Source organism: Musca autumnalis, unplaced genomic scaffold, assembly GCF_047663935.1.
Source record: "Musca autumnalis isolate F117 unplaced genomic scaffold, ASM4766393v1 scaffold_3, whole genome shotgun sequence".
Taxonomy (NCBI): domain Eukaryota; kingdom Metazoa; phylum Arthropoda; class Insecta; order Diptera; family Muscidae; genus Musca; species Musca autumnalis.
Genome location: NW_027411866.1, coordinates 37,752,620 through 37,766,658, shown reverse-complemented (window position 1 = coordinate 37,766,658; position 14,039 = coordinate 37,752,620). Strand labels below are relative to the sequence as shown.

General features: G+C 36.7%; 5 protein-coding genes across 7 annotated transcripts in view; 2 read left to right on the top strand and 3 right to left on the bottom strand.

Moving 5' to 3' along the window:
• The window catches only part of Vsx2 (Visual system homeobox 2), a 459,366-nt gene that overhangs the window by 391,975 nt on the left and 53,352 nt on the right, over positions 1–14,039 (top strand). The window lies entirely within an intron of this gene.
• Positions 1–14,039, top strand: part of LOC141399977 (uncharacterized) — a 36,152-nt gene that overhangs the window by 14,984 nt on the left and 7,129 nt on the right. The window lies entirely within an intron of this gene.
• LOC141399972 (uncharacterized) lies at positions 366–833 on the bottom strand. Its single transcript, XM_073979364.1, has 2 exons — positions 773–833; positions 366–704 (listed from the first exon to the last, which is right to left on the bottom strand). Exons 1-2 carry the CDS (start codon positions 780–782, stop codon positions 439–441), a joined length of 276 nt encoding a protein of 91 aa, XP_073835465.1. The 5' UTR covers positions 783–833; the 3' UTR covers positions 366–438.
• On the bottom strand, positions 5,930–6,407 carry LOC141399973 (uncharacterized). The gene is made up of 2 exons (XM_073979365.1): positions 6,335–6,407; positions 5,930–6,266 (listed from the first exon to the last, which is right to left on the bottom strand). Exons 1-2 carry the CDS (start codon positions 6,342–6,344, stop codon positions 6,001–6,003), a joined length of 276 nt encoding a protein of 91 aa, XP_073835466.1. The 5' UTR covers positions 6,345–6,407; the 3' UTR covers positions 5,930–6,000.
• Positions 10,315–10,828, bottom strand: LOC141399975 (uncharacterized). The gene is made up of 2 exons (XM_073979367.1): positions 10,688–10,828; positions 10,315–10,622 (listed from the first exon to the last, which is right to left on the bottom strand). The coding sequence occupies exons 1-2, from the start codon at positions 10,695–10,697 to the stop codon at positions 10,357–10,359; spliced, it is 276 nt and encodes a 91-aa protein (XP_073835468.1). The 5' UTR covers positions 10,698–10,828; the 3' UTR covers positions 10,315–10,356.

The window sequence follows — 14,039 nt, the reverse complement described above, 5'->3', positions numbered from 1 at the left end:
GCGATTATTTACTTCGAAGTGCTTTTTACATAAACAGCTTTCGTTGGATTTGGCTCGCTTTCGAAGATATAAACGGTCGATTCCTGTTCTGTTTCTGTTCTGTAAAGTCATCTACTATCAAGCAAATTCTCAGTTTCCCTGAGCGTCGACTTGAACACTCACTTAATTTGGCAATTCAATTGTCTACCATGTGAATTATTCAGAGTGAAGAATCCGACAAACGTGGCGTTTTTGACGTATTTCCTGGAAAATACTTTCTCAGTCCTTTCTATGTAGACTGCGCCTTTTAACCAATTTAACCTATGTAAGTGTTCGACATATCTAACGTCGTCTTAATTTTTCAAAGAAATATAAACTCAACCATCTTGCATACTCGAATTCTTTATATCAATATATTTTAAGATTTCTTTTTATAATCCATCTTCGATAAAACTCCATTTAACTTTCTGGACAAGGATCAACCCATTTCCATTCGTTCCATGGAACACAAGCAGCTTTAGCCGAGTCAAACAAATGAGCATCTGGACAACGTACCAATTCGGCTGCAGCACCAGCCGATTTACACACCCAGTAGCCAGTAGGATCCCAGAAATTGCGAACGGGAACACTCAAATTGTCATTAGCGCAGACTGGTTCATTGTTGTTGTCAGGATCACAAGCTAAGACAATGGCTAGCAGGGTGAAAAAGGCAATCAGACAACTAACTGTAATTAAAGAAATAAAACATTAGATTGGTGACACCTTGGGAAAAAGTTGATGCGGTTACACCTACAATATTTCATGTTGTGTGGTATGGTTTTATGTTATAAGTAAAGACCTTACTTTTACTTAAGAACTTATGACGTTACCAGCTTTACCCTAGCTTATTTATAGTAAATTTTCAATGTGTAAACCTTATCTTATCTTAAATTAGTTTTGTAAATTTTAACATCGAACGTCAATGCACGTTTGATGTAACTGCATTTCTTTCTTGTTGCCAACTTATGTTGTTCGCTTCTTTACAATGCCACCTAAGATTGCTCCGTTGTCGTCTTAATTTCTTAGATACTTTATTTTTCTTCTGATAGTTCCAACAATGTAAAGCATTAGCAGATAGGTAGTGGGCCTATGGACTTGTAATCAAATGCAACTGGGAATATATTGCAAAAAATCTTGAATTGTTTATAAAGCGGAATAGATTTTACAACGTCACGTTTCTTTCCCTGAGATTTTATATTGTTTAGATAGTTTTTTCCTAATATTTCGAACGATCATAGTGTTCCCCGCCAAATAGTTGGTCTACGGATTTGTAGCAAATACTACTGGCAGCCTATTGAAAAAAATCTTGAAAACAGTTAGTTCTTAAGACCGAAACTCAAAGATTTTTTTTGCTTATTTTTTTACGTTTTACTTTCACGCTTAAAGCCGAAAACACAATCAACGTTTGAATAAAGGTTAGGGTCATTTTTGGTAAAAGAATAAAGAACAAGTAAGAAAGTATCAGTTGGCTTTGACGACAGAGATATACCCTCAGTCTATATGAATGGAAACTTTCCTCTACTGATAAATCGAATGTATTTAGCGTCTTATCAGAATTGTGTGACCTTTTTGGACATTTGAACTTGCCGACAAAAATGTGGATTAGGTTCAAAAGTGTTGCGAAGGAGATACTTGAAGGAATGGACCGAATTAGTCCATTATGGAAGTGGCTCTTATTTTGGGTGTCATATTTTTTCAATAGAAGTCGCGCCAACTAGCCATTTTAGTTGGTCATCGTATAACTTTTGGACCAGTATGCCAGGAAGCAAGGACTGGTCCACGGAAAACATAATATCGCTAAAACAGGAAAACAACGAACAACATCGGCATACATTTCCAAATGATCTTCGAACAGACCCTAAACTTAATTTAGACACAAATGTTGAACTTTTGTGAGGGAGGTACCCTAAGGAGAGAACCGATATGGGTCATTTTAGAAGTTAAATTAAATGTTGACAAAATATTAGGAGATCTAATGTTTGGACCAAATTTGTTGCCGCCGTTCAATAGATATCGTACATACCATTTTAATGACATTTTTAAATATTGGACCGGTATTGACCATTTTCGAACTGAAACTAAGTTTGGAGAAAATATGACGAAGCCCAAATTTTGGACCAAATCGGTTGATCAGTTCTAGAGTTATCGTGTCTCCAGCCACTACATTTGGTTCCATAGGGGGTTTTAACATCTTTCGGACTGTTTTCTCTAAACAGTAAGTACCTACCCCTGAAAAAAAATGTACCTTCGTAATGGAGGCAGCGAATGCATGTTGCTTAAAAAAATTAAAGGGATTCAACTGCATATCTTAAAGTGAAGTTATCACTAATTTTTGTGTGGGAGGTACCCGAAGGAGTGGACACATATAGTCTATATTCGGACCTGATCTATATCTGGTAGATATATTAAGAGTACGTAGGTACTAACACTAATGGCTATATTACACCATATGTTTTTCACATGTATGACATCAGCTGGTCTGTATATTAGTATACCCAAATGACAACATACATGTGAAAAGGCATATGGTGTAATACAGCCATATGTTCGTCGACTAAATGCCAGTATTCTTCCTTTATTTATAAAAAGTTACAGAGTTTAAAATAAACTTGTAAATTATATAAAAGTTCTCGAGGAACATAGGGCGTCAACAAATTCTCTCCGTCTATGTCGATCGTTAGCTAGAATGTTTGCTTGGTTCTAGGAAAGATTGCAGAAGAGATATTCCTTCTTCACAACACGGATCCATGTATTTCGAGGCCTGCCAGGATTTCGATGGCCTTGTTGGTTCCAATCTAGAGCTTGTCTTGAGATTTCACTAGGAGGTTTCCTCAAAATGTGCCCAATCCATGTCCATTTGCGTCTGCGGATTTCATGTTCTATTGGATTGCAGTTCGCCATCACGTAAAGTTGCTCATTAGTTACCCAGTTAGGCCAAAAGATTCGTAGGATTTGTTTCAGGCATCTATTGTAAAAGGCTTGAATCTTCCTAAGAGAGACCTGTGTTGTACTTTAGGTACTGCAACCATACAAAAGAACAGATTTGACACAGCTATTGAAAATGTTGAGCTTTGTTTTTGTTGATATGTTGTTTGCTCTCCAGATTTTGTGTAGAGAGTGGAAAGCTGTCCGGGCTTTGTTGATTCTGTCGGTAATATCCGCATTTGAACCTCCGTCTTTGCAGATTGTGCTTCCTAGGTAAGAGAAGCGATCGACATCTTCGATGAGCTGCCCATGGAGCGATAACTGAGCTGTGTTATTAGAACCGATCCGCATTAGTTTGGTTTTCTTCGCATTTATCTTCAGGCCAACATAATTCGCAATAGCTGACAGTCGCTCTAACTTTTGTTCGATATCGGAGAAACGATGTGCAAAAAGGCAGATGTCGTCAGCGTAGTCGACGTCATGAAGAAAGTCGTTTACGGACCAACGTATTCCCAGTGGAGCCTCGATGTTGGTTTGTTCTAGTACACAATCCAGTAGTAGGAGAAACAGTGTGGGCGAAAGGACACATCCTTGCTTCACCCCTGAGTGTAGTTCGAAGGGCAGGCTTTCTTCGCCTTTAAAACGAACTCTGGATTTCGCATCTGTATATAATTCGCAAATGAGGCTTATAATTTTATCTGGGATTCCCTTGGGGCTCAGTGCATCCCATAGTGCTGGTCTTGATACTGTGTCGAAAGCTCGCTGAAAGTCCACAAAAAGAAGGTATAAACTGCTCGATGATTATGCGTACTGTGTTAATGTGGTCGGTACAGGATCTCCCTGGTCTAAAGCCTGCTTGCTCTTTCCTTAGTATGTTATCCAAGGCAGGGGAAATGCGTTGCACAATTATCGACGCAAGAATTTTATTGACCACATTTAATAAGGTGATGCCTCCCCAATTACTGCATAGTCTCAGATATCCCTTTTTTGGCATTGTTACGACTACTCCCTCCTTCCAACAACTTGGAATAGTCTCATGCTCCCAGATACTTTTAATTATTGACGTGAGAGCTTTTGCAATGGGTTCGCCACCGTATTTCAGTAATTCTGCAGGTATGCCATCTGGGCCCGGCGCTTTAGAGTTCTTCAGTTTGGATAATGTTTGAAGTACTTCTCGAAAATTAGGTGTGGCAGTGGAGATTTCTCTTCTAGGCGTGCGCCTATTTTCATTCCAGGCGTAACCCTGCGCATCGGTGGAGACTGCGACAGAGCTCGGTGCGGAGAAGAAATCACGCCAGCGTAGCAGTTGCTCCTTTGTATTGGTGAGATCATTGCCATTTCCATCTTTGAGTATGTCTGTTTGCCACTCAGCTGTTTAATAGCAGCATGTACATCTCTTATATTACCCATTGATAATGCGATTTCTTCTGATTCTGCGATGCTACTATAATAAGCTTCTCTATCTCTCCTTGCCATATATGTAACTTTGGCGGTATAAGTTTCGGGCATTTATTTTATCAGTAGCAGATTTACTTCGGTTGATCTTGTTTCGGTTGATCCTGGAAGGTTTCGTCAGATAACCATGGCTTGTGGCTGCGCTTATGGGTGCCGAGTATTTGGTTCGCACTTTGGCAGCACACATCTTGTATATTTGACCAAGTGTGCTTTCTGCGAGGGGAATTTAAGTATTGTGCTACTGCATTTTTGTATTGTACAGCTATTTGTGGATTTTGCAGTTTCTTTATGTTGTATCTGGTTTTTTTCTTGGTGGTGTGGATGGCGGCGGGACGTAGTTTTAAACTGCCTGCAAGAAGATGGTGATCGCTATCAAAATCAGCACCTCGGCGTGTTTTTACGTCCAGCAAACAACCAAGGAAAACTTTGCTCACAATTATGTGGTCGATCTGGTTGCATGTGCAGGTTGTCAGGGGACTCTCATGTGTATTTGTGTATATCTTTATGTGGGAACTTAGTTCCGCCAATGAATAGGTGGTGTCTGGCACATAGGTCTATTAGCCTGTCTCCATTGTCGTTTCTGGTTGGTCCAAGACCGTGGTTGCCATTACATTTTTGAGGTTGCAGTTGTTATTACCAACATTCGCGTTGAAGTTGCCGATATGAATTTTTATGTCACCTCCAGGGATAGATGATAAAGTGTTCTCAAGTTGGTCGTAGAACATTCTTTTGTTTTCCTCATCATCAGGGTCGGTGGGAGCATAGACCTGTAGGACAGTGATGTTTTGGAAATTTGTTCGAACCCGGGCAGAAATTAGGCGGTCAGAAATCGAGATATGTTGAATGAGAGCTATTCTGGCATTTGGAGATTGTAGTAGGCCCACGCCGTTAATTCGAAGATTATTATGACCCGAGTGCAGGAATTGGTGACCCGAGGCCATATTTGTGACATCGCTCCTCAACCATCTCTACCCGCTCAGGCCTAGGATGTCAATGTTGTAATTTGTCATCTCATTTCGTACTTGATTTAGTCCGGATGTTTCGGAAAGAGTACGAACGTTCCATGTTCCAATCATTATCCGTTGTTTAAAGCCAAAAGTCGTCGTCGTATGGGGGGATGTTCTAATTTCATTTGTTGACGTTTCATTGATTGAGTATTTTTTACGAGATTGGGTTATCAACACAAAGCCAACCTACTTGGGGTGATGGCGAGAGACCATGTATGAGGTCGATCTTTCAGAGGACAGATGTGCGTAATCCTCCTACTTCCCAAGACGCCCAGTCTTCTGAAACCATTTGGGATTGATCGATTTTCCCTCCTCCTTTATCCGGGCTTGGGACCGGCTAGAATGCGTGAGGTGCCTAGGCGGAGTTAGTATTCTTGCTAGTATTCTTTATATAACCGATCATAAGCGAGACATCATCTGAGAATTTTTCCAGCTGACACACGCGATCATTGACGTCTTTAAAATACTCTCTTATCTATTATCGTCTTAGATCTTCAAAGAAAAAAATAAACTCAAACTTTTTGCATGCTTTATGATTCTTCATATAAATTTATTTAAAAAAAATATTTTCATAATCCATTTTCGAAAAAATTCTTTAGTTTTCTGGGCAAAAATTTACCCATTTCCATTTGCTCCATCGAACACATTCAACTTTAACAGAGTCAAACCAATTACCATCTGGACAACGTACCAATTCAGGTTTAGCATCAGCCGACTTACACACCCAGTATGCAGTAGGATCCCAGAAATTGCGAACGGGAACATTTAAGTTGTCATTAGTGCAGACGGGTTCATTGTTGCCATCAGGATCGCAAGCCAAGACAACGGCTAGCAGGGCAAAAAAGGCAATCAAACTACTAACTGTAATGAAAGAAATAACACATAAGATCCGTAACTCGCTGAGAAGAAGATTCGGCGATGGCACTAACAATACTTCATGTTATGTGGTATGGTTTTTGTGGCTTTCAAATTAGTAAAGACTACGTGTAATTGAGAACTGTAATTGCCCAATCTTTTAATAGTAAATTATCATGGTATAACCCTTATCTCTAATTAGTTTCCTTGTTATCTTCTTACATATGTAGTTTCATATAAGTACATCTCTTGTGGCTGCAATCCCACTTGAGACTGCAGCGTTTATCTTTTTTAATTGTTTGCACGTTATTTCTAATTGATCGAACAATGTAATAAAATATTATCTGATAGTTGCAAAAAAAAAGTTATTAGTTTGTAAAGCAAAATAGACTTTTCCTATTGTAAGCTCAGCGCTATTGGACCATAATAAGACTGATTGTACGCAGCTGTTAATAATATTCAATTTCTTTGTTTTTGTTGGTAAACCTATTATGTATTTGTTCTCAATATTCTGCGCAGCGAGTAGAAAATTATCTGTGATTTAGAGTTGGCAAAAAATTGATGGCACTATCGACGACATCTATTATTTTACCATAGTACTATTTACCATAGTATTTGTGAACATTGAAAAATGGGATTGCCAAGCAGGACTATAGGAAAAGTGTGGAGTTTCACTTAACTGGCATAATTTCGCATATGCATTTATCTAATGAAGTGCGATATATATACTAGTTTCCAAGCTTTGCCTTCGTCTGCCACATAAACAACATTCAATACGCCTGAAGATCGGCTTAACCACCCGTGAAACGTAGCGTAATGGTTGAATGTGTGGGACTTCGGTAGACTCCTAATTTTTCAATGTATATAATAGGTCTAATAAGATCAACTCGAAAGAGAATTAATTAAATATCACTATAAATGACCTTCGCCTTAATAAGGCAAAAATAAAAAATAGTTTCAGCATGAGCCAGGCTGGGATTCGAACCTGGGTCTCCGACAACTGAGTGTCAAGGTTGCCGGCGTCTTAGCGTTCTGAGACACCATCAACTTGTCAAAACTTTAGTAGACAACAATTGATGATCAAAATCTTCTGATATAGGAGAACAATTACTAATAACGTAGGAATAAAACTTACCATAGTATTTTTGAACATTGAAAAATGGGATTACCAAGCAGGACTATAGGAAAAGTGTGGAGTTTCAATTAACTGGCATAATTTCGCATATGCATTTATCTAATGAAGTGCGATATATATACTAGTTTCCAAGCTTTGCCTTCGTCTGCCACAAAAACAATATTCAATACGCCTGAAGATCGGCTTAACCACCCGTGAAACGTAGCGTAATGGTTGAATGTGTGGTACTTCGGTAGACTCCTAATTTTTCAATGTATATAATAGGTTTAATAAGCTCAACTCGAAAGAGAATTAATTAAATATTATTTTTTAATATTACAATATCGATAGATAGTTTCGTCTATATATATTATCGGATCAAAAACCCCTAAACTAATATTCATTGATTTATTATATTACGGAATATTCCATCAGCAACATAAACTATTTACATAGAATCTTTATCTTACTCTATCCGATGCAATATATCTTAACTCATTAAATGATTTTTCCGATTTCATTAAGAATGGTTCTTCGTCAGGTGGATTTGGTCGTCCTCTACTGTCATTAGCCTGAGGATATTTTTTAGGCTGCAGAACGCGCTTCTGGCTTTTTGGATGCGCATGTCGACATCGTCAATTGCTCCGCCACTTGTGTTCATGTTCCTACCAAGATAGCAAAAGTTATTGACATGTTCAATATGTTTCCCATTCAGAAAGAATGTAGGGGTTTGGTTTGATATTATTTTGTGGTCAGATAATTGATTGATTTTCGATTGCATATTTTCTCTGGTTGTTGCAAGCAGCACGATCGGTCGTCGGTATATTCCAGATCTTCAAGATTATGATGTAATCTCCAAGGGATGCCTTTGTTTTGGTCTATAGAATATGTCAACATTTCATCAAGCGTGGTTGTGAAAAAGAGCGGAGAAAGCTAAAATCCTTGTTTAATTCAGCTAATAGTTTTGAAAGCTTCGCTAATCTTGCCGTTGTGGAAAACCCTCATCGTTGAGTTGGTGTATTTTGCTTTTATCAGATTTATTATTTTGTTCTCAAGTGCTTTTCAGATTTTGTTTCTGTTAAGAGCGTCGAAGGCTTTTTCAAAATCGACGAAGGTATACATTGTATACAATGGCGTGTTGAACTCGTTGCACTGTTCGATTATCAATCGCAGACTATTTATTTGGTCCACACAGGAGGTCTGAACCCTGCTTGTTCTTTACGGAGACATTTTGAATGTAGATGGTGTTAAAACTATGCCTCTTCAATTGCTACAAAGTTGTAAGTCTCCTTTCTTTGTAATTTTTATTATGAGGCTTTCTTTCCAATCTTACGCGATCGTTTTTGTTTCCCTGATTTTGGTTATAAGTGGCGAGAGTATTTTAGCGATATATTCTGGGACGCATTTGTATAATTCTGCAGGCAGATTGTCAATACCTGCTGCTTTGCCATTTTTATTGAGGTAGTACCCGAATTTATATATGTATTCCGTAGGGCGATTGATGGTTTGGCTTTGTATTCCATAGTTATTTATTTCGTGGCTGGTTCGGTAGTGTGATTTATGATATTCTCAAAGTGCTCTTTTCATCTTTTGAACTGGGCGTTTTGTCTTTAATCGGTAAATTTGAATTTTGTTTTTTCCCCAACATTTTTCTTGTTATGTCAAAAACTGTTTTCAAGTCTCCACGACTTGCTGCTGCCTCTGCTTCGGGAGCCATAGAATTTATTAAACTGCGTTTATCGTTTCTGGTTTGTTTCCTCACCTTTTTGATAAGCTGTGATATTTTATTTTGTAATTGTGATTATTGGAGGGAATCTTTTTCCGACAGTAATTTTGTATTGGCTTTACGTCGCTCCTCTACTAGATTCCAAAATTACTGGGATAACCATTCCCTATGATCTTTTTTGTGGAAGTTTACTGTTTCGACAGCAGTCTTAGATAATGCGTTTTTAATTTTCGTCCATTCAGTTTCTATGTTAAGATTCGGCGCTTGTGATAATGGTATCCCGGGTATTGATTTGTGGAACTGGAACGAAAATTACGTTTTGTTTTTTCACATTGCAGTTTGTTGGTATTAAAAGGGCGGCGTTTCGGTTCTCTGGTTCTGTTCGCAGCATGATTTTAAGTTCAGCCACTAAAAGAAAATGATCTGAGGCGATGTCGGCAACACCTAGCACTCTCACATTCTACAATTATTTTTGGCAATGCAGAAATGATCCATGACTTTCTACTGTGATATGTGCATTTCGCGATCGCCATGTTATTTTGTGGCAAGTTTTATGCTGGAAGAAGGACCCGCCTATCGCGAGGTCGAATTTTGAACATATTTCAAGAAACAATTCTCCATTAGCAGAAGCCGTCAGCGCAGTTGACATTATGAAAGTCGAATTCGAAGTCTTCGAAAGGTAGATTTAAGCTTCTGTTAAATTCGATGAACTGTTTGTCCCGGGCCACACTAGAGTAATTTCACTGAAATTTTAACATGAAATTATGCGTCTCTAGATCGAGTTCCATAGTAGAGAAAAATCATGAAATTGCTGTAATGAGGAATTCGGCCTAAGAACACCTAATTTCATGAATTTTTTTTATGAAATTTACTCTAATGTGGACCGGGACTTTGATAATAACACACACTGTGGAGTTGTGATCAACATATTAGGCCTGTTCGATAACTTCAAGTAAAAAGTACTTGCAAGTTCTTGCAACTACTTGCAAGCACTTCTCTTTTACTGAACAAGTTTGTTATCGAACAGCATTTTGTAAAAGTTTGTACAAATTTGTACAAACTTTTGAGTTATCGCACAGACCTATTATCTTTCCAGTCTGAACCATATTTTCTAAAGCATTTGAAATTTGAATTTTGTTGACCTACAATTTTGATATAGTCTCAGATCCTTACTTACTTATACTATTATCCTACCATAAAAGATCCAAACCATATTTAAGTAACATTTTTAATTTTAGTAATTTTTTTTATTTCACTTAATTTTCGGGACAAGGGAAGGTCCAAACCCAATTCTTGTATGAAACACATTTACCCAAAGCAGAATCGAACAATTCAGCGGTGGGACAACGAACAATTTCAGCAGCGGCACCAGCCTTGGTGCATTGCCAATAGCATGTAGGATCCCAGAAGTTACGAATGGGCATGTTCAAATTGCTGCTGGTACAAGTGGGTTCATTGTTACTGTCAGGGTCACAAGCCAAGACGCAGGCAATGATGCAAGCCAAAATTGCGAAACAGGTGACTGAAAAGAATTTATATGTTTTTTTTTATAAAGCAGACAATAATTTTTTTAAGAAAAAGACTTACAGAATTTCATTTTCAAATTGATTGATTGGTTGCTTCCCTATAGCCTCAAATTGCTACTTGTCGTATTATTTCACATAATGTTTGCTTTTTATAGTTGGGGAAGAATAGATTTTTTGGCAATTGACAAGAGAAAGTTTAATTGATTTCTAATATAGTTTATCTTTGCGTTTCAGAAATAAGTTATCAATAGCTGATAACAAAAGTAGTAGTGCGTAGCTTCCTCTTCTTGTCTTGTTGTCGGTTGGTTGGCATGTTTTCCTGGAATTGTATTTTTAGCCACAGAAACCGTCTTGTCTTTTCAACATTGGAAAACGTGTTTACCGCAAAAGTACAACTATTGTTTGCAATTAGCTTGACAAGTTGCAATTAGCACGTTGAAACATCTGTAGTCGATTCTTTGTTAATGTGTCAATATTTCAAATTGTCATGAAAACATACCACTGGGGGCAAAGGAGAGATTTTTTTTAAATATCTATGAGTGCAATCGGATTCATTTTAAGCTCGGCTTTATCGCCGACTCCGCTTAGTCTAAGTCCACACAAGGTTGGTTTAATTGAAATTATGCGTTCTTATAGTGCGTTTGCATATAACCGGATTTAATAAATCCCCTGGATTTTAAATGTCAAATCCATTGCGTATACGTCACATAAACACTGATAACGAAGGTTATCCTTGGTTTACATTTACGAAATCCACTCGATTTGAAATGTCAATTCCATTGCTTAAACGTCAAATGAAATCCAATGGATTTCGGATGCGTTTTCATTTGACGTATACGCAAAGGAATTGACAATTGAAATCGAGTGGATTTCGTAAATGTAAACCAAGCATTAGCCTGGGGATAGGTAAATCGACTTTCGATTAATCGACCTTTTGCAGTGAAAAGCCTAAAAATCGTAGTCGACTTTTGTCTGGAATGAAAATCGCATAATCGATTATATTGCGACCGATTTTCGAGTCTGCCTATAGATTAGGTCTGTACGATAACTCAAAAATTGGTACAAATTCGTACAAATTTTTACTGAATGCTGTTCGATAACAAAATTATCCACCAAAAGAGGGCGAGTTTGGAGAGTTCTGTGACTGAGAACTTGCAAATTTTTGCTGGGAAAATTTGTCCCGTAAAATTGTTAAGTTCGGCCAGCTGGCTTTTAATCAGCTGTTCAATGTAAACAATTTGAAATGTTAACATTTTTGACTAAGAAATTTTCACAATTTCATTTTTTTAGATTTTAAAGCATTGTGGATAGAATTACTGCTTTAAATAAGTCAAATGCAAGTTTAAAATTTATGTTTTTGTTCCATTTGGTTTAAAATATCAAAAGAAACAAATCAAATTTTTATACATTTTGTGAAACAGCTGACTTTCCTGCAAGGTTTTGCAAAAAAAAGTTTAAAGTCGAGTTTTAAGACGACTGAAATAATCGCCAGACCGAAAAATGGTATTTTTAATTTCAGACCAAAATCGAAAAGTTAAAAAATCTTGTATTGCGTTCCATTACCTATCCTTAAGCTGGGTACACATTGTCAGTTTTGAATGACAGCTTTGTTGTTGTTTGCTAGTGTGGCCGTTCATTTTTGTCATTCATCATGCAACCACAATATATTTTGTGGTTGCTGGACGGTTTGACAGTTATCGAAAATTGCAAAAAATCGTCATTCAAAACTGACAATGTGTACTGTACTTTAGATTAGCCCGGCAAGAAGCTCTAATATAAACGTTTAGCTCTGGAATGCTTTTTTGGAATAATGTGGCAGAGTGGTAACATTGTAGATCTGGAACATAATGTTTTGGTCTGCTCCTTTACTTTTGAAAATGGCAAAATCGGCAAAAGTTGTAAATTGTCTGAAGTAAAGGAATGCGTTTCGAGTAAAAAGAGGTAAACATTTAAGATTCTTTCAAGTTAAAAAAGAGAGTTTTTAATAGCTGATTTAGAGATCCCTTCTTAACATTTTATTAGCATTTGTTTAGAAATGACTACAATTTGTAGATACCTACACAAGCGACACAATTTTTTCTTCAAATTGTACAATTGTAGACACTTTTAAAGCCAGGGCATCTGTATAAAATCCTCCTTTAAAAATTCGAAGGTTTACACGAATTTTTACAATTTATCGACCATCTTAATATTTACCTCCACAATTATAGTAAAGATTTGTTTAAAGTTGGAAATATTAATGTCATGTTTACACGAGCGCTTCAATTACGTTGTTCGCCTGTCGAACGACGTACACGAATTAACCCGTTTCCACGACACCATTCGTAATTAACAGAAACATAAACAAAATTTCCTTCATATTTGTTTCCTTGTTTTCACGAAAATTTGAACCGAAAACACATAAAATATACATTAAATGAATAGGAAAAACAGTAGACTTTCCGACAAATGTATCTTTTATATTTATCTACACACATTCCATTCATTTTTTCCATAAATTCTGAATAATTTTGTATTTTCAATATATTTTTATATTTTTCTATTTTCATAATTAAAGAGAGACAAGTCAAAACAATGTTTGTGTATACAGACTTTCAGTTATTTGTTTCCTTTTTGTTTCTGATTTTTTACGCGATTTTGAACTAATGGACAAGAAATGTGTGTGGAATTAAGAAGGAAACACAACCATCTTCCTTCTGCATCTATATAAAACGTTTAGTTCATTAATTTTCATTCATATTTTTCCTTTGTTCTAAAAGTTTTTGTGTTTTCAACAAATTTTTCAATTTTGAATTTAGACATGTCATAATTATTATTTTCGATAAATTCTCTCATTTGTTAGGGATGGGACATATTTTATCGTTGTTCGGAGAGTATTTCTACTTGAACAACATAGAAAAATCTTCGTTCGTTCTCAGAATTTTGTATGGGGAATCAAGTAATTTATTCGTATTTGAGGGTCGAACGACGAATAGAGAACGAACGACGTACCGTGGAAACGGGCTATAAATAAATCAATTTTTTTCAAAATTTCTATTTGTATCAGCTAACTCATGGTAGAACAAAGAAGGTAAAGTAAATACTACTACAAATACAACTCAAAACCAACCACATAGGATTTTTTTGTTTGTAATGATATTGCCACCGGTACATGTAAACAAAACAAGGAAATGCCTATAAATTATTGGAATGTATAAAACTAATATTTTTTCACATTTGATTGAATATTTTGAAAAACATGAATGAAAATTCGTTACCTTTTCAATTTGAAAGTATGCATATAATTCCAGTAAATGGATAATTTATAGCGGAAAGTAGAAATCTTGCAAAAATGTTTGGGGTCGCTTAAAATTCACTGAAAGAAGAGAAACTTTTGTTTTTGAAATCAAAGAAGCACATGTTTATTAGGGCTT